The 21,547-nt window shown below is 39.2% G+C and overlaps 1 protein-coding gene across 1 annotated transcript in view; it reads left to right on the top strand.

Annotated features, from left to right (window-relative positions):
• LOC144534420 (zeta-sarcoglycan-like) overlaps window positions 1-21,547 on the top strand; it is a 39,976-nt gene that overhangs the window by 7,187 nt on the left and 11,242 nt on the right. Inside the window, exons 2-5 of the mRNA XM_078276337.1 lie at window positions 3,623-3,817; window positions 10,670-10,771; window positions 19,686-19,773; window positions 21,100-21,222. Coding sequence (XP_078132463.1) covers window positions 3,623-3,817; window positions 10,670-10,771; window positions 19,686-19,773; window positions 21,100-21,222 — 508 coding nt within the window. The remainder of the gene's footprint in view (window positions 1-3,622; window positions 3,818-10,669; window positions 10,772-19,685; window positions 19,774-21,099; window positions 21,223-21,547) is intronic.

Raw genomic sequence — 21,547 nt, 5'->3', positions numbered from 1 at the left:
CTGAGAAAATGGCGGATAGCGCAAACAACAACTGCTAATGTGAGTCACTCAAAACCTCTCTTTTTAGTAAAGTCTGGGTACACAAACAATGTTCTCAATGCTTGAGTTCACGTGTAGAGCCCCTGGTGATACTTTGAGCAAAGTTTCATGTTGTGTCGAGCCTTCTTAGTGTTTTAAAAATAGCTATTTTGATGCTATCATAAAAGTGCCCCTACCACTCCCATTCAAAAGGCCATTTGACCGAAAAACTAAAATACGGTAAATCTTAAAAGTGGCATTTCCGTCCTAATTATCAGGGCTCCAGACTGCGACCAAAATTTGAGAGTGTGCAACAGAATTTTACATCCAGTCGCACATGTGCAACCAGTAAATTTGCCCCCTTTTTTAAGTTACGTTAAACGTCGAAATTTCGGTACCTGAGAGCGCGTAAGCTCAAGCTTATTTGTCCTCTCTGAAAATTGTGTCAGAGCGGAGCACCTTTCAGCAACAAGGCAATTCAAAGTGCTTTACATGAAACATTAAAGAGTAATTAAAAATGGTCATGAAAATAAAACAGGCTAAAAAAGAATATACAAATACAAGAATAAAATTTACAGTGAGTAAGAAATGAATAATTATTCAATTTAATAGGTTATAGGGATGGGTTTGGGAGGAGGAGGATTTTGTTTAATTAAAGTGCCCATATTATGCTCATTTTCAGGTTCATAATTGTATTTTAAGGTTGTACCAGAATAGGTTTACATGGTTTAATTTTCAAAAAACACCACATTTTTGTTGTACTGCACCGCTCTCTCACTGCTGCAGATCTTCTTTTCACCTGGTCTCTGTTTTAGCTACAGAGTGAGACCTCTTCTTCTTCTGTACTATCTTTGATTGCACATGCGCAGTAGCTCAGATGTAGATCATGTCAGCTAGCTAGCTCCATAGACAGTAAAAGAGAGGCTGTTTCTCCAACTTCAGTTAGTTACAAGGTAGGATTAGCTGGGAGACTTCTAAATGAGGGTGCACATGTAAGTAGTTCTTTTGTAGATTATGGTGAACTTGTGTGTGTTGTAGCAGTGCTTTGCTATTGAGAACGAGGTAGCATGCTAACGCTACGAGCTAACAGTTGCGGTTAGCCAGCTCGTTTCGGCTTGTGACTTCACAAGCCGTGCCGATTTTGAACAGCTCACCCGGACACTGAAGGCAGGACACATTCAGAAACCGTATCTCACTCAAAACAGCATGGATGGATTTTTTTCAAAGTTTGTATGCGTGTGGAAGCACCAGAGACACAAAAGAACACCCCAAAACCCAGAAAAAGTTTTTTTTTTCATAATATGGGCACTTTAATAAAATAACAATAATAATAATATGTACATAGGATAAATAGGTTTGACAATAATTTTTACAACTGAAATAATTTTTTTGTAATTATAGAGGGAAAGTACCAAAAAAAGGTACCGTTGGGTAACGGAATCGAATTTCAGGTATCGGTACCGATATTGGTTCAGTAGTAGCCTAAACACTGATATATATAATAATTAATCGCATACATAATTAACGGTGCCTGAACCGATACTTTTTAAGAAAGTAAGACAAGAAAAAAAAAAAGGGTACTAAACAACAGTTGGTGACATTAAAGAACGGCTTGTTTATTGCTAAGGCCATATGGTCAAAATTAAATGATTTAATAATAATGTATAACAATAACTTATTTCACTAGTAAATCGCTGTTGAACGACAAAAACAACAACCAGATAGGAAAAGGACATTTATAATAACTTCAAATGCACCACGAGGCTGTAGTTTACCAGTTTCATTGAACGCGCCGTCTGTGTTGTTTCTCCGAGGCAGCTGCAGATTGTTACATCCCGGTGTTGACTCCTCTACAGTAAAACACAGTCAAACTTTACACCGTTTAGCGTTAGCTGTCAGCATTTTAACCGTGTTTAATCCAGCTACTAGCTAGCGGTAGGCTAACGTTAGCTGCTTGTTGAGAGAAGCGCAGACATATCAGTGGCACCAGATTTTCGTCTGTATGCAAATGTCAATATGGAATGGATTAATCTGCGTTAATATTTTTAACGCGTTATTTTTTCTCAGATTAATTAATCTGACGTTATTTTGTCAGCCCTTATATATATATATATATATATATATATATATATATATATATATATATATATATATATATATATATATATATATATTATTATAAATTTTTTTTTCATGACAACGATGGTGCTGTCGGTTAACCTTCTATGTTGCATCTTCAAAAGTGACACTGAATTTGAAACGGCTCATTGTAATTTCTGCATCTATTATCAAAGTATTAGTAATACAGTGGAAATTAGTAGAAATGTGAATATTTGGTTAGCATGTTGATTTACGGTGTGTGCCCCTACATTTTCTGGTTGCGCCCCTAAAATTTTCAGTTGGGGGCCACTGTGCTCCTAGTGAAAAACGTTAGTCTGGTGCCCTGATTATGCTTTTAAACGAAAGTTTGACTCGGGTACATTCACAAAAAGACCCTAGGTTGCATTTTGGCGAGAGTTACGCTTTAAGTCATTGACTGACTGCCTGTGGCAACCGTCTCTATCAGTTTCACATCTTTTGCTGGACATAGCTCCATGAAGCCTGCTCAGTGCACGTGGCATGTAAAATGTATTCCTGTGAAAGGTTGATGGGTAGTAATATTATAAAGATCTCAGCCACAGGGGAGCGGTAAACTGGTCAGCGGCAGGAAGCTGTCACTCACGGTGACTTTCGTTGTGAACACACAGGGATCCAGTTTGACAAAATGTCAGCAAGTAATTAGCATGGAAAACAAAGCAGTGACAGGTTATTAAATCTATACAATTGTCATTGTAAAGTGCAGAAATTCAAGCAAGGGCCTTGCTTTTCAGGACTGTAACTTACATTAAGTGCTGTAATTAGTTGATTAGCATCTAGATTTGGCTGCATATTTCTGTTTATTGACATAACAAAGAAGTCTAAAGCTTTTCCACTTCTGGGCCAGTTATTCCCACAACTGATCGCTAACTTGTAATCGATGAATCTTGACTGATGATTCCCCTTTCCTGCCGAATAAGAAAACACCACCATCTGTTATTTTCTTCAGATTGGGCACTCTGATTTGCAATCTCTTAATAAAATAAAGTCACCCCAATGGCCTTGTCTTTTAGGCACAGAGCTTGATAAATTACCCTCCTACTGGTTCAATTTCTAGAAGTGTGTAGGGCAGGTGTACCCAGGTATGTCATTGCAAAAGTTGCAAACAATAGAAAATAGTAATTTCCCCAAAATAAATCTGCAACCCTTATGAAGATTTTTAATAAATCAGTTCCTAGTGTATTACAGATCGAAATATCCCCTTCTCACCCCATTTAACCAAACATGGATGTTTCATGCTGTAGTAATACCCCAGCTTTCATTTATGTCATGCTCTCACCTTTTGTTCTTTATGTAGGAGCACCACTTTAAAAAGAATTGTAAGATTACCCAGCCTTGCCTCAGCCCAGAGTAATTTTAGCAGTGCCTGCAAGGTAATAACCATCATGATATGTGATTGCTTCTAAGGAGTGAATATATTCTTGACAGCCAGCTAACATAAGCGTTTGTGCGTGTGTTTGTTTTCCAGATTACCCAGGAACAGTTTATGCTCGCATCCCAGTCTGTGCATCTCCAGCGACCAGGCTGTGATGCTGTGTACCCAGTGGGTCTGTACGGCTGGAGAAAAAGATGCCTCTACTTCTTTCTGCTGCTGCTACTGGTCACCATGATAGTTAACCTGGCCCTCACTGTCTGGATCATCAAGGTCATGCATTTCTCAGTGGTGAGTACAGCACAGCATTGTCCAAAATAAAGTAAGTTAGTTAGTTACAAACATAATAATATGCAACATATTCACGAGGGATTAGCTTTGCAATAGCTGCTGTTTATTATGAATTGATGTGACACTACAGTTGTTCAAGCTGTACCCAGTTTATGAACTTTACACTTATGTTCTTGACAACTAGGGACCTATTTTAACGATCTAAGCGCACGGCGCAGGTGCTTTTAGGGCTTGTCCAAATCCACTTTTGCTAGTTTGAAGGCGCATGGTTCAAAAGGGTTGTACTTCGTGTCTTCATTAATTCATAGGTGTGTTTTGGGCGTAACATGCAATAAACCAATCACAGTGTCATCTCCCATTCCCTTTAAAAGCCAGGCGCAGTTATACCGTGGCGCATTGCTGTGGATTTGCACCGTAATATTTTTATTTGTAATCTTTTGCATGTGTGTGTGCTGCTGCGCTTCCCTGTGTCTGTGTAATAAGCATAGTGTGCGCGCTGTGCATAAGCCTAGGCACATTTTACTAATTTGCTGTTAAAATAACAATGAAATGCTGCGCTATTGACTTTAGACCAGATTCTTGTTGGTCAATAGCACGATCACTTTCCACTGTCTCAAGATAACAATACGCCAAGAATGCACCTGAACACACCTCCCTTTAAGACCAGCATGCCCATGGGCGCAAAGATGGGCACAGGTGAATTTGCTATTTAAACAACGTGGGCGCTGGACGGTCTTAAAATAGCAAAGACACTTGCGTTGGGCTTTGTGTGGCGCTTTGCGCCGCGCTGTGCGGGGTGCAAGATAGGGCTCCTAGTCTTTTCCTATAAAGAACTCCACTGTAGGGCTGAAATTAATAAACATTATTAATATCACTTAATTTCTATATTTTTTTTCAATTAATTGATTACCTTTTGATTCTATAAAATAAAAAAATATATATGCCCATCCAAATTTCCTGCATAGCCCAAGGCGATGTCTTCAAATTGCTCGTTTTGTTTGACCACCATCTAAATCCCAAAGGTACTCAATTTACAATGATAAAACACAGAAAAGCAGCAAATCCTTTTATTTGAGAAGCTGGTGCTTATGAGTGGCGTTTTGCTTGATACATGACTTAAACAATCAGTGAATTATCAAAATTGTGACAAATTGACAATTACTCAATTAACAGACTTATCATTTGAGAACAAGTTCTCTCGAACAAAAGAGATGGTTTGTTTTAATGCAATGCAGTAGCTTGCATGGCTGGACAAAGAAAAGTGCACACACTACACGAACCCAAACAGAAAACCCAGAGAAAGTGATATCTACATTTCTATTGACAAGTGACATAAATGCAGTGGGCTGCTTAGCACTAAAGATGTGTTCCATCATTTTTAAAAAAGATAACATTTTAGAGAGGCTTTAGTTGGTTGTTATGAAATGTAATGATCCATTTCGTTATTCTTTGTGTTATAGACTTGCAAGAAAAAGGCTAATAGCAAGACTTCACTTACATACCATGTATTAGAATATAACCAAAAGCCTTGCAATTTGGAGATATGTTTTAAGGTCAGAAAAATAAACGGTAAGTACTTTGCACAATTACAGTGCACAGCAAGACTTAATATCAAATGCAATTTTACCAAAAATAGTATAGTAGTAATATATTATGTTCTCAGAAAATATATCATGGATTTCAAATACAAACACAATGATTAAAAAAAATATGGCAAAATGACAGAAAATGTACAGCATTTAGTCTCAATACTGGGCCATGTTAAAATAATGACAATGTCAATATACTACTGGTTGGTTTACTGTCTTAAAGGTTATGGAAAGGTTTGTCAACTAACACTAATTGGACGGTATCAAGATCAAGTATAGGGTTTTCCTCTCTCTCTCTGTCTCTTTATTTTGACCTTAATACAGCGTGAGTGAAATTATTTATTCATGCAGGCCCATTTGAAATGTGTTACAGGCACCATCTTTCATGTTGTGTGCTTTGTCTCATGTGGATTTGATACAGAATTAGAAAAGACTTGGCAGCAGGACCTGCTGACACACCAAACAGGCATATGTTCCTCCTGTGACATTTCCAGGGACAATGCAAACAATTGAGCATTTTGTTTTTTCAACAAACCCGCGATGGCAGCATCCCCCTTCTGTGACAGATGCGTCCCCTGACTATTGCCATCACTCTTCTACTTCTTCGCCTCCCATCAATCTGTGTCATGAGTAAAAGACCTTATCAGTGCTGTTGGTGTCGCTCCAGAAAATGTACTTCGCTGCTCCCGATCTCTCAGAACTCAAGCAGCTTAGTAAGAAAACATGTGCCAAACTGCACCGCAGCGTATTGGTATTATAGTCAGATTGAAGTGGCTACTGTACGTCCTGGCTTGAGAGCATTTTTTTCCTAGTTTTAAAGTTGTCATTGTTGTTACTCTGTCCAGAAAAAGCTGCCAGACAACACCAAAAGTTACCATCTCACCATTTCTGGCAAGGCGGGTACAGTATATGATCACCTATCTGAAACATCACACATAAAACCTGATGACGGCTACTGTAAAACAGTAGTAAAAAAGTTCTTCTCAAAACTTATGAGCGCAAGTTCCGTGAACTTTCATCTTATAGGTGCATGTTAGGCTTATGCAGAAGATGGTAGATAGGTAAATTGCTGCACCACACCATATAGTTTGAGAGGGAAAAAACGTTCACATCGATATCTGCTTGGTGAAAGAACATTTTTATTGGTTTTGATTTTTAATGGTTTCTCTTGGTAACGAACTGCTACAAATACGTAACACAACAAACTATTTATCCGCTGTGATTACAAGGTTAGCACTTGGGCTAACCACTTTGGAATAATGCATGAACCCTCAAGGGTAGTTTTTATTGTTCTTCCTCATTCTGCCGACATTGCTATCTGCAGTTTAAGTCTCCAAGTCCCAGTAGTCTCCCGGGTTATCGTCTCAAACTTTAGAAAGCTCCTTCGGAGCCACAAAAGATATTACTGCACACAACTGTCTTACAGGCTAAGTAGTATTCCACATAACTAATAAACTGAACTTTTATGTTTTAAAAGCTGCTTTAAATCAGTTTGTTTAATTTTTTTGGGTAAGAAATCTAAGATGGATACAGATCATGATACAAATCCAAAATGCTCCAAAGTGAATGGAAATGTGTTCCTATGGCTTTGAGATAACAAAGTAACAGTGACCACATTAATTAACATGAAATACTTAAACTGTGCTTAAATGCAGACTCTACTGCTAATTCTTAAATCCACTGCTAATTTGAATAAACTAATCGATTACCATTTCCTGTTTTTGTGAAAGAATAAAATTTCACAAGCACACAACAAGACTCATTCATTCTTGACTTCTTCACTTCGTCTGAGTAATCAAGCACATTTGGGTTGTTAAGTTTTGTCTTTTCTGCTCCATCTTTGACACTTCATTCTCTGCACTGGATCAAAATGTAGCCTACATCTCGACTGTGACAAGGCAGATCCACATCATTCACAAAGAGTGACCTTGAGTGAGTGAGTGTCTTTGGCTCTACACTTTACTTTCAAATATCACAAAGCAAAATCATTCAGTTTTCTTTTCTTTTTTTTCACCTGAGCTGAAGAGCTCGTCCAGGCCTTCAGCACGACATGACCGGACTGTTGTAACGCCCCCGTTTGTCCTGCCTCTCATCTACTCGTCTGACTGACTTCAGCTTGTACTGAACTTGCCACACCCACCACATCACCTCCACTTCAGCACAGGAGTGACTTTAATGTCTGTCTGCTGACATACAGTACAAATAACTCCACACACCCCACCCACCTCCTGCGCTCCTCTGACTCTTTCCTCCTGTCTGTCCCCAATCCTGGCTCTCGACCATGTATGATGGAGCTCTCCTCGCCGTCTATAATTCACTATCTCCATCCAAAGTGCTGCTAGCACTATGGACCCTTTCAACACATCCCTCTCAGGGCCCATCTGTTCACTCACATCCTCACAAAGCTGCTGTCAAACTTCACTTTGCTCATTGTGGTGTGGCAAGGCATAACCTTGTCCAGTTTTCACTGAACTGTCTACAACCAAATCAGGTCCTGAATAATATAAATGTGAGGTGAAAAATATGCAGTGAAGTTGCAGAATCAGGCTTCATTGTATACAGTTTTTGCAATTTAATATTTTGTAAATGGGATGCATTTCTTGTTGGAACAGGACAAAAGGGATCAATCTTAAATGTAAACCAATAGGCTGTTACGTATTGAGACAAAAGCAGACTAATCTTAACAGGACAAGCTGAAAGGCGGGATTGTTAAAAAGTTAGGATGGCTTTTATTGGTTAGACTTTTTAGTTACACACACTAGTTTACGTCAGTAGCATCAGGAGAATCGAGTGTCTGTTATCTTAACTGCAAAAGTTTGTTTGATATTTAACGACACGCGAACGTGCTGACAGATTCAGTGTTTTTGTGTTTTTTAGCTGAGCTGAACCAGAGAATATTTGGTTAAAATAGATCTGTGATGCTGTTTTGCCATCATTGTTTTCCCTGACGTTTGCTTGAAGTAGTCTGGGTCAATGGAAGTACATTGCCAGGATAAGCCTGACAAGCCAGCATTGCCCCTTCACAACAAGAACAACCTCCAAGCTAACAGCTAACATGCTGAAAATGGCAAGTTTTGATGGAAATTTGAATCGTGCAATAAGGCAGGTCTGCTTGGTTCTTACTGTGAATGATTTACGAAGAATATGTTTACGGCATTTACTGTTGGACTGGACGTTTTGGGAGCGATTTGATGGAATTTGCTATGGACGAAGTACACATGGCGATACACTGATAGAGCAAATTACGTTTAATACGTGTCCAGCTAATTTAAATAGCTTGTGTGAACAGTTAACTACTTTCAATATTTTATGTGTCATTTTCTTTTGCAGGGTGCAAATGTTCCACCAAAACAAGTTCCTTCCCGTGACTTTGGCGCCGGCCAAGACAATTGTGAAACGGAAAATTTTTTTCCTCCTATCCCAAAATGTATCTGTGGCAGACTGATGTGTATGTTTACGCAAAGTCATGATGTGACGTTGTCTGTGGTGTAGCCAGACCTTACTCCACAGCACTGTGGAGATAGGTCTGGCAAGTGGCAATGCAATGCAAAGCTGGAAGTGATGTAATGTAGCGTTTTAGGTGGAGTAAGCACTGTGCTGGATTATGTTGCTCATCTAAATGTAAGGCAGTTGTTTTCAATGTTGTCAATTGAACCTGTGCTTTTTTTGCTATGACGAGGCAAAATGTCATGTCATGTCAAAACTATTGACATGGTTCACGAATTGCAGAGCCAAAAACACCTACCTATGTGACCAGGTTTCCAGCCTAAAATAATTTAGGGAAAACTATATTACTGTGTATTACTGTGGTCTTAGCCGATTTACCTCAAATCACTTATCCCAACTAACCATTTTTTCAAATCATGCTGCTGTGTTTTACAAATGTGGATTTATTTTTTCTGCTGTCCAGGCATCCATTCTATTATTCTTTGCAATATGAAAATAAAGAAGCAGACTCCTACAACTTGCTTGAGTTGTGGAATTCATCACAGTGAACATGAAGCCAGCATTAATCTTTTGCGAAATTTACTTTGTAATTATTTGAGGTAATTCACTGCAGACTTTTAAAATCAATACACACTTTAACTGCAATTAACAGGCTGCAAGAAATCTTTAATGAAAATCAACACAGACTTGATGCTCACGGTTATGGATACACAACTTTAACAGCCAGCTAACTAATTTTCACATGTACAGAAATGAATGCAAACCAATAGCCAATAGGAAATATAAGTCCGAAAATCTAAAACTACAGCCTGCATTCAGAAATGTGTTGTTAAGGAACTAAAACCTATCTTTTAAGGCTGGCTTCTGCAGGGTAATTTAGTCAGGTTTTTGATGCATATAGTTCAGGATGTACCAATCCAACTTTTTCTTTTTAACTTTTCAACTCAAGGTATTTACTACTACCAAGTACTGATCTGATATCCTTGCTCTCTTTTCCCAAAATTAAAATCTCACTGGGATCACGAGGCCCGGAGTTGATGTAGTAGCACAAAATCTAGTCTGCAGCCTGCTGTAACTGAATTACTGCAACACTTTTTTTATAGTTGTTTTATAATGACATTGACGAGAAAACTGTATTTACCATGGACTGATCATGTCTGGCTGATACCCGATCAGCTTTATAATGTCAGCATCGGCCCTGATATCTACCTGGTAGATCAAATCAGTGGATTTCTATTTTTTGTATGCTCACTGCTTTTAGAGTGCTTTCACTCTGAAAAACATACTTAAAAAATACAACTAAAACTACAACCACCAGCGCTAATAATGATAATCATTAAAAGGACTTCAAATTTGGTGTTTGCATTAAGATGTTTATTTGTTTAATGGATGAAATAAACTTATATAAATAAATATATAAAATAATGTAAACATCAGTGCTAAGCCAACTAATGTAAATATGCATGGGCATAAATCTGATTCTCATGAATCTTCTCAACATTCACATCCACAGCTGCCACATTAGCCTGGTTCTCCTCAGTCAGCCTCCCACTGCATGCAGCCTGTCACCCTGACACCACAGAGTGTCTCTGGCATTGTCACCTTGATGTCCTGTCCTACTTCTTCCCTGTCACTCAACGCTGCTGCCTTTCCACTTGCCCGTCTGGCACGCAGCCGCTCCTGCTCTTCCTAATGCAGTTCCGTGACAGCAGGATTCAATATTTCATGCATTTGAGAAGCTATAATCGTTTAAAACAAATCAGGAAAATCGGCACTGCTCATTACTACATCACTGACGATCATGATCATGTTTCAGGATGGAATGGGAAACCTTCAGCTGAAGCAAGACGGGATTCGTCTGGACGGAATCTCTGAGTTTCTCCTGCCTCTCTATGTGAATGAGATCCATTCCAGAAGGGTAAGTTGCTCCCTTAGCTCTTCTCAACAACTTCCACTTCATCAATACTACTTTGTAGCACTGATAAACTAGGAATAACTACCATCGACTGAAAGGCATGTGAAAATCTCTTGCATGGAAAGATCTCTCCAAAGCTGCAGATGGGCTGGTATTGATCTCACAATGTTGAGGAAGTTATGATCAATTTAATCATTAGCAACAAAGGCCAGCTTCCTTCTGAGCTATGACTTGACGATACTTTGATGTTACCTTCTATTTGTGCCTGGATAAGAGAGATTACACTCTTTCTCTATTTGTCCTGTGCTCCTCTCCTCATTTCCTGTCGTCCTCCAACAGTGCACTATCTGGGCCTCCCATCGGCAGGAGATGGGTAATAGGCTGTCTCTCAGCTCCTCTCAGGCCACATACAACCCTACAGGAGATTACAAACGATTACAGAGAGACCAGAGTCCCCCCGCTGGATTTCCAATCAAGCCCACGCGATAAATTCCCCTCTTCCACTTTCTCCCTCCCCTTTTCTCCTCTTTGATGTTTAGTAGATTAACCAACACAGCTCCAGTGCAAAGTTGATCCAAATTTCCTTCTCCCACACGAATCACAAACGCTCAGTTGGATCATCCCCTTTTTCAGTGATTAGGCATGGTACAGAAAGCAATTTCAAGCACTGGAAGCTGGGGTTCCATGTAAATTTGATTTTTGAGGGACATCGTTAGAGGAAGTGGTTCTATAGTGGGTACAATTTGCTACAGCAGATTGAGAAACAACTTGGAATTGCCCACTCTTGCTCTTTGATCTTCTGGTTGGAGCTAAATGTTGATTTAAATATAACAGTTGTGCGCTTAGCAAAAACACACACCTCAAGGCCATAGCAGACGCCCAAGCTGAACATTGGACAAAACCAATATTTCATTACCCGGTGCAATACCACCTGCAGACATTTTTACTGTCTTGTTTTACAGACAGGCTGTGCAGTGGCCCCCTTATCTACTGGCACCAGAGATATTTGCAGGACAAAAATCTCTGTGGGTCACTCGATATTTCTTACCTGAGGAAATATGTCAAGCACTGCTAGAGAGCGAGGATTATGGTTATCCAATGAGTTTACACCACAGTGCACAGCGCTGTTCTTCAGTCAGATAACCACCACTGATCAATAACCCATTACCACAAACAGCGGTGAACTCTATTTAACCACAGAAGTTAAATATAATTGTATTATTTTTTTATATGTTCACAGGCTGAGCTCAAAGTAGCTTTAGTTTTACATCTCCTCGATCAGTCAGTGCTTTGAATCTTCAGCAATGAATGAAGCCATAATCTGCAGGGATCCACCAAATGTTCGGCCACCAAAATTGTTCGGCCGAAAAAGGAAAAAAAAAAGTTTAATGTTCGGCCAAACAATTGAGCTTTTATTAACGTGATCAAATAGCAACCAGCGTAGAGTGAGAGGCGTGCTTTATAAATGCAGCAAACATGTTGGCAGTGTGGAAGCACTGTCAAAAACTTTCAAAAAAGGCAACGATTCCGACCCTAGGTACTCGCCTGCTCCGACAGCGAGAGACACTGCATCTCATGTCATCGCCCAGACTGGGGTCGGGAAGCAGCAGTATTAACAACAGTTAAAGCCATTCTCGCTCTAACTTACGCTACTCTTGTAACGAGGAACCGACTTTCATATAAGAAAGCAGAGAAGCTACTTTTCGTAAAGAAGGACCTGCCACTTTTCCTGAAGAATTATAGACTGGGTAAACCCACCCCGATCTGCCGGCGATTTGATTTCGCCCTGCAGCTCAGGCAGGAAACCTGTACGTTTATCTATCCTGTTTCTGTTACAAATTTGCGGGAACCAATCACGAACTGGCTTATCCACCTGGCGAGCTATTGGCAGGTTTAACGCGATGACGATAGAGAAGCGACCAAGCAGCTTTTTGTTTATATTCAACATGACGGCCACCGAAGCGCAGCAACCCGTTGATGTCGCTGCTGTTTTAAAAGATTTCAAAGTCAAGTTTTCTCTGAAAACGGAACAGAAACTTGCCCTGGAACAATTCCTACAAAAGGATGTGTTTGCCTTTCTACCGACCGGCTTTTTTTTTTTTTTTTTCTACCGACCGGCTTTCGCGCTGCAAAGTACGTCACCCGGATCGTTGGTCTGATTGGTTGAAGGACTATCCAATTGCGTACAGAGTCATTTGAACTATGCCCGTTGATCACGCCTCTTGTGCAGTAGAAAATACAGAGCAGACTCCCCAGACTAATGTTCAATCTTAAAAGATTGAGCTTGGTCTGGTGATAGCCAGACTAGAAGAATTAGGCTTATGTCTAGGACGGTTATTCATTTGTTGTGGGTCCATCCACTTTTTAATGCACTTTTTGATGTAGGCGCACGGACTAGCATTCAGTTTCTGCAGACAGTATTATGCCTAATATAGTCTATTCAAGAAGAGGGCCTCAAAGATGGCCAAACATTTTTATGTTACTAATTTATTTATTTTAAGTTATATTGTACTTTGTTGGTATAATGTCTGCTGGAATGTTAAAAAATTTTCAGTGTTAAATAAAATTTTAAATGTAGTTTTGTAATTGAATTTTCTTTGATAAGCAAGACAAAATAGTAAAAAGCACATTTAGACTTTAATTTATGCTGTGATGAAAAAATGGAAAAACCTCACTCGATTATTTGGCTTCGGCCAAGTTTTTTTATTTTATTCGAGGGGGAACAAAAAAAAAGAAAAAAAGCCGGTCGGTAGAAAGGCAAACACATCCTTTTGTAGGAATTGTTCCAGGGCAAGTTTCTGTTCCGTTTTCAGAGAAAACTTGCCTTTTGAAATCTTTTAAAACAGCAGCGACATCAAAGGGTTGCTGCGCTTCGGTATATAAACAAAAAGCTGCTTGGTCGCTTCTCTATCGTCATCGCGTTAAACCTGCCAATAGCTCGCCAGGTGGATAAGCCAGTTTGATTGGTTCCCACAAATTTGTAACAGAAACAGGATAGATAAACGTACAGGTTTCCTGCCTGAGCTGCAGGGCGAAATCAAATCGCCGGCAGATCGGGCTGGGTTTACCCAGTCTATAATTCTTCAGGAAAAGTGGCAGGTCCTTCTTTACGAAAAGTAGCTTCTCTGCTTTCTTATATGAAAGTCGGTTCCTCGTTACAAGAGTAGCGTAAGTTAGAGCGAGAATGGCTTTAACTGTTGTTAATACTGCTGCTTCCCGACCCCAGTCTGGGCGATGACATGAGATGCAGCGTCTCTCGCTGTCGGAGCAGGCGAGTACCTAGGGTCGGCCAATAATTTTCATTTCGGTGCATCCCTAATAATCTGTGAATACCAAGTGGAAATGGCTCCCTCTGTGTTTTGGCAGGAACTCACACAGGCCCTTAAATCAGCGCTCTCTGTAGCATGTTGTGAAATGAGAGCTGGTAACTTTGCACAAACAATTGATGTTTGCACTCCCTGCCAAGTAAAAAATAAAATAAAATGCCTATAGTACAACAAATGTGTTGCAATGTGTTTTGCAGATACTTTTACACGCCATTTGCAGTCATATTATGTATTGCATACCAATTTTGCACTGATATTTGGCAATACTTCAATTCAATACAACTTTATAATATGGCTACAATTATGCAGCAGTTTGCCACCCATGTCAACAAATACACACAGTTAAGATCTAAAATTTTAAACAAAAAGAAAGCAAGTCAAGCCAAGAAAATGTAATTTAAACATGTTGGCATTTTCCGTTGTCCAAATGTTTCTTAGCAATTTTTTATTGTATTTATGACCAAGTATTGCTTGATATTTTTATATATCAGTGGCAATAAAACAGTTGAGTTTTGTTACTGATAACAAAACAGTACTTGATGTTGATGCATCAAGCTGCCCTAATCAAAAATGTTATATTAACAATGGATCAAACAACTACTTGTATGTGAAAGTGGTCGCTTGTTGTGACAAACCCACAAAGGATTATCACCCAACTCTGCAGTTGTAAACTCTACAGAGTTTTAGCATCTTTCAGCTCATTGTTTTGGTTTTACGACCCATATCTTTACTGCTTTCATTAATGTCACTGTCCTCATCAGCAGGCAGCTGTTTTCAGGCAAAAAAAACCCTCTACAAAACTCTCTGTATGCTACATACCCAGCACGGAACAGCAGACAGACAACGTTTGACTAGCTGGTGAACCTAATTGAGCATTTAGCAGCTATAGTAAAGAGCCAGATGTTTCCCTTGGAGTTGGAGGTGACTAAAACAGACTTAAAAACAAAGTGAATATTAGACATATCAATCACCAAGCGACCAGAAACACAACTGAATGCTAATGTTACTCCACATCTTCTGGATATGTACATTTTACTTTAATGAGCAAAATTAAGATTTTATTATTCTCATCAAAGAATAAGTAACTCGACTACATATCTAACCAAGAATCCACTGTCGGTTTTCAGTACTGGACAGTTTTTGATACTTGCTATGTCTCCACCACTGGAGTCGGCACTTGCTCCGGAGCTGATCCCTGTCCCTCTTTCACTCGCTTTACCCCACACTCCCCATGCACACACGCACACACACTACGTACCAGAGATACGCTAGAACGACGCAGACACACCAGCGCACAAGTATAAATCCTCACTACGGCATTGTGTATTACTAAAGTCTTTAGTGTTGACGCTTCACATTTCATGCCTGCTGTGCTCCACAGTTTGTGCAATTGTTTTAATATGTGCAACCTTTTTGCAGCAGCTTTCAGTTATACCTATGCTGAGCTGTCTGTCAAATCCGACGGGCAGATGGATGGATGTAATAATTTGTACATTATTTTTCTCACCCTGGGGGCTTACCCTATGCATGTCTATCTATCTATCTATCTATCTATCTATCTATCTATCTATCTATCTATCTATCTATCTCAGCTTTTACAGATGGCACATCTGGGGGGGGGGAGTAGGAGTAGGTGATAGAGCGAGGGAGAAGTGAGAGAGTGACGGCGATTAGCTTTGGAGCGAGTAGCGACTCTAGAGTCATATAGTGAGAGAAACAAAGTGTCTCCCCTGTTCTTTCTGACCACGGTGGAAAATCTGTAGCAGGAAAAGTTAACCCTCTCCTTGATTTCATAACGCCATACCTGTCTCTCTCTCTCATTGACTGACTCTCTTGTGTTGTTCTTGTGTGTCCGACTATGCGTGCTTTCGAACACCCGCCCAACTCTACCTCTGATTGGCTTACCATGACATTTTACTCAACCTCAGCCAATCGTCAGCATGTATGCGCTTGCGTCGTGCACTACCCACTAATCGAGGAAGAAGAGTAAAAAAACTATTTGCCTCTCGGCTCAGACGCAGAGATCTAGTTGGTCTGATGAAAAAAACAGCTTCAAATATAGTAACGCGCCGCATTTTTTGGCAGTAATGGTAACGGCGTTATTAAGATGGGAAGAGTAATCAGTTAGAAAAAAAGTAACGTTATTTGTAACGCCGTTATTCCCATCACTGGATGTCACTGTTGCCATACATTAATGATTTCAAGTGTTTACGAAAGCAAATATTAAAAACATTTTCAAAGAAATGTCTGCTCAAACATGGTGGATCAAGTAATGCTTGTTCAAAGACATATATGTTGTCTGTGAACCTTTACTGTGGCTGTTGCAACCAAATAAAACATGATTATTTCTGTTTACCGTAAAATTGTTAGCTTTAGACATTAGGAAATTTACATCTTAGGTCTTTATCCAAATGGATATGTTACTACAAACTGCTGTTCCATTTTCGGTTTCTCCTACTTCCTGAAGCTTCCCAGTTTTCAAATTTTGATTGTCACAGAAAGTTTTATGAGTATTTTTTAACAGATCGACAAGTGTATTGTGAATCCACACAGACTATGCCTCTGTTTTGGTTAATAGTTAAATAAAAGATAAATTATTCAGTATACAATATTTATTTTTGCAAAATCACGTTTTATCTCAAAGTGCTAATGTTTTATTGATTTCCTGTAGATTTTCTGCAAACACTTAAAAGGAATACACAAAGGAGTCTTGGGTTTAGTGATTGTCTTGATTTGTCTTGAAATAGCTTCTGTTTTGCACATGCATTAGGGTAATAATGTCTGCTGCCACTTGAAGACAACAGAGGTCAAATTAGATTTGATGAGCAGATATATTTTTAGCAGAGTGGTCCGTCCACTTGGATTTGTTGTTTTTAGTGTTTTGTAAATTGATGTATTCCAGTGAATTTCATTCATGGGCCATTGAGACGCAAGTATTGTATTTATGTTAAGAACTACAGGTGCTGATTTCACTGATTACTTCCTCCTCTCTGCTTAAATGTAGAGAAAGAAAATCAGCTGCTGCGGTGTTTAGCCTGCAGTCTTGGCTTTTGCACATGGTTCAAGGCCACTGATGCAAACAGCAGGTAGACATGAAGGTAGGCAGAAGGCCAAGGAAATACAGTAGATACAACTTCTGCACATCTGGGTCTTGATAATTCTGTGACTCTCTCCAGCTAGGGCTTCTTGTAATCATTGCTGACCTTTTCCCCATTAGTGACGGCACTGCAGAGGTCAAATATGACAAATGTCTGACACATGAGCAGTTAAATAAAAATAAAAAAAATAAATGCCTTCCTTTTTAGTTTAAAATGAATGCAAATCATAATAGAGCCTGCAATGAACACAACATTTAAATTGTTGTGGATGCATTGTTTCTATAAGAGCAGTGAGGAAGTTAATGGCCCAAATAATTGGCTATTTAGTATTGTTTTAACAAGTAATTCTTGACACAATTGTATTCATATTATTCTCTTGTTTTTATTATTTCAATTTAAAATCAAGAGAAACTCTGAAATTGCATCTTTGCTTTGAATGAAACTCTCCTCCACAGTCTGAGAAACATTATGGTACGAGGCAACACAGTGCCCAGATACAGCTAATCAAATCTCTACTGTTCAGACTGTTGGCTCTCCTTATCGTCTCTGGGGACCCTGACTGATCTATAAATAGCATCAGATGCAGGTGTATCTTTATTGGAGTGAAACTTCTCCCTCAACTAGTCTTCCCTACTTGCATTGGAGATGCGTGACAAAGATGATTGTAAGCACCAGTTCCGAATTCAAGTCTGCAGATGAGGGCTAAAGCCATCCTCGTGTTTAACTCCCAGTTTAAAATCAATAGCTTTTTGGAGCAAACTGCAACAGCAGCAGTGCCTCAGAGATTTGAACATCCTTCAAACCAAGCTTGCTAGAACCAATTTAGTTTGGCTAACAGTATTACACTGAATTATACAAGGGCCTTTTTAATATGGAAAATATGAAGTATGCCTACAAACATGTTCCAAATCAGCCTCTACCCTGCATGGAAGAGCTTGGCTGCAATATGTGATATTTGGATGAGGAAAATGAAGACATAATAAGCGTGTCTTTTCAACTTGTGACAAATTCGTTTTCATTATATTTACTTCAGCTCAGAATGCAAATTAGCTTCTAGCACAACAATCAAAAATAATTAAAATTCAAACATATGTATGCAAATATTTGGTTAGGATTACATTTAAATCCTGAGCAGTGCTCTTTATCTATGCTTTAAGGTCTGCGTTTTATTTTTTACATTCACTCGCTCACAGGAAGCTAGTACCATCATATGAGGTTGCCTTGTTTGAAACCATTTCAACGAAGCCATGCTCTTGCTTTTAGCTGTGATGTTATTCATTGTATGCAGGGAAGCATCCTTTGCCGTACAGCAGCCATGGTAATTTTTCAGTCTGATGGGGTCCACTGCACCTACAACAACAGGCTCCATTTATGTGCATTCACTCTGATCTGCACTTGACCTTCCTCAACAAGCACAGTAACTAAAAAGCCTTTTATGTGATCCCAAAGAAGTGTTCAGAGCAACAGCTTCTCAGCCATGGACCCTCAGGAAACAGTTTAAGACCTACAGTAGAAAAATGTCTTCATGATGCTGTGCTTCCTGGAGAACTTCTGTTCATGATGTGCATTTATATTGAGAAGGAGCAAGCAGGGAATGAAAATGAACCGAATGCCCTTTCCAAAGTTACACACCACACAAACTTCAAATAATCTGCTACAATTTGACGCCTCTTTTGGGAGAGCATGAAGTTAATCAAACCTATTGGACTGCAACATGGCATAACTATTATTTAAAATGTGAAACTATAGCTAAATGCTGTTATGTACAAATAAAACAACAGAAAGAAACTATTTGGCAATAACTGAACATTGTGAGATATAATGGGGTTGGGAGTTCAAATCATCCACTCTTTGAGCCATCAGTGGATTTGCTTGTGGAGGCAAAGCAATATTGTATAAATGAGATGAGGCATGGTTTGCAGTCAGTCCTGAGACAGGAGTGTGTTGTACGAAAATACATTCTCTTCAATGAACTGTGTTAAAGCTGCACTTATAATTCATAATTAGCAGCTGTGAATCAAATACACTTATTATAAATAATGTTTGAACCAGAGGTATCAGTCTGAAACAGAGCTGAACAGTCCGACCAGTTATGTTATTAATTTGTTTACAATATTTTCAGGCTTCTCAGTGCTGCTCAATCATAAAGACAGGGTCAGGGAGAGAGAGAGATATATTTGTTAGGCATTGAAGAAAGAGTAGGAGAGGAGGACAGCATCCAACAGCGTGTCCTCCTCAGTTTTTGATACTTGATTGTATGAAAATGTCTTACAACCCCCGGTCTGGCATGGGGCGACCGACCGACCCCCCACCTCGTGAGATATCTGGTTTAACTGTTGGCTTGTCTAAAACCTGTCTATCTTGTCCTGTTGGACTTGTCCCCTTCTGCTAAAGGGATCCCAATGTAATATTTAAGATCCTAATATAACATATTACTTTTCTCTTTTTCCCTCTCTCGGTCTCTCTCTCCTTCCCCATTCATGCTTTCCCTAGGACAGCTTGTTGGTCTTGGGGTCAGAAAAGAATGTAACGCTGAATGCCAGAAACAACCAAGGCCAGCTGACCGGTCAGCTCACACTGGGTGAGTGTCCAGTTCTGACTGCTTTACCACTTCATTTGGAAGCCTCTTTTTCAGATGATAAATTGCCACTTGCTTTTGACAGCTGATTGGAAACACCTGCTGTGACATCACTGTCTGGGGTGTGGCCTAACTGGTAGTTGTAACATGTAACATGTAAAATGTTTTTTTTGTTTTTTTGCCTTTGTGCCCTCCAATGTTGAAAGAATCACATAATTATCTTGGTTACGTGTTCATTTACACGTAGGTTCAGCCTTTACTTATCTGTCTACGGTATGTACAACTTATTAAAAAGTGATCTTAGGTTAAACCAGCCCGCACTGTAAATTGCCTGATCAGTCTTACTTTATTAATGACTTTGATCAAGATTAGTGAAACAATTCATCTTTAAATTCTCTTTAATTATCTCTGTGCCTTCAGAATAGATTCTCTGTAGTTTCTTCCAGACACTAATCTTTGATGCACTTATTGAAAGGGCAATGGATTCTTCTTATTATCAAGTTCAACCATCAGTCAGTCCAAATTACCAAAGTCATTAACATGATTAATGACCACTGGAAAGCAAATGACCTGCTTATTAACATTAATAGCTATTGACTTAGGCAACATAAGTTTAGAGTTGATGCTGATTTGACAAGACTGGTGATATGACACTTTTTGGTCACGCTTGACCTTCCTCAGAAAATTAGTGCCGGCTTTTGTAGAAAGTGCATTTTGTCTGAAATGAGATGAAACTTGGCGAGAATAATTAAATTCCCCAGACGTCGCAGCCCATGGATTAATGGAAGAGAGGAGAGAGTTGGAAAGGCAGACGTTAAAAGTTTCTGTATGCACATCTGGAAAAACACCAAAGTCTGGAGTACAGGATTTGATATTCCTCACCAGCGGAACAGATTACTGATTTGTCTCCATCCATTGTAAAAGCATGGCTGATCCAGCTTTGTTAGGCGCCTTTCATTTGCAGAGCAAGCACTCTACACAGTATTTCAGTTTGCTAATAGTGTTACATGCCCAAACATAGTTTCCCAAAGCTGATTTGCAAAGCCATGAGGCAACCTTTATTCGACAGAGGCATTTACAAAAAGAACATTATTGTTAGAATTGCAGATTATAAAACTTTTTAGGTGGAAATCTGTTCTTTAATGCTTTTTCATTATCAAACTAAAATATATGTTTTGTACTGGAAGTGTTTATAAAATATTGAACAACGCAGTAGAGCTAAACCAATAGTTTGAAGTCCGAGTCACACAGTTTTATTTCCAGCACATTAAAGTATATATTAATATTAAAGTATTAGTTTTGTGTTGATGGATGTGTCTCTCTCTGCAGGACCTGATGCCGTGGAGGCCCAGTGCCAGAGGCTGGAGGTTCGAAGTAAAGATGGAGGCAAACTGCTGTTCACTGCAAATGAGGAGGAGGTCATCATGACAACAGAAAAGTTCACTGTCACAGGTAATCGTGCTTTACTCTCAATATATAATCTTCTGATGTCTGAGAAATGTAAATCTGTCCGAAATGAACAAACATTAGGGCTGGGTTTTTCAATACTAGTACCTCTACAATACCTGAGTTTTGGTACCAAAACTGTACTTTTTGGTATTTTAACTTTGAGCTCTATAACCATCAGTTTATACAAAATGTATTTGTACTTAACATAAGTCAAATGCGTAGCTGTACAAGAACTTTGCAGAAATTAAAAATTAACAGTCGAAAATTGGTCAAATATCTACTATCACAAAATCCTATGGCTTGTCCTTTTTGCTTTCACACTACAAAG

Source organism: Sander vitreus, chromosome 19, assembly GCF_031162955.1.
Source record: "Sander vitreus isolate 19-12246 chromosome 19, sanVit1, whole genome shotgun sequence".
In the NCBI taxonomy this organism is placed as follows: domain Eukaryota; kingdom Metazoa; phylum Chordata; class Actinopteri; order Perciformes; family Percidae; genus Sander; species Sander vitreus.
The sequence above is the reverse complement of the archived record's forward strand: the minus strand, read 5'-3'. Positions and strand labels throughout refer to the sequence as shown.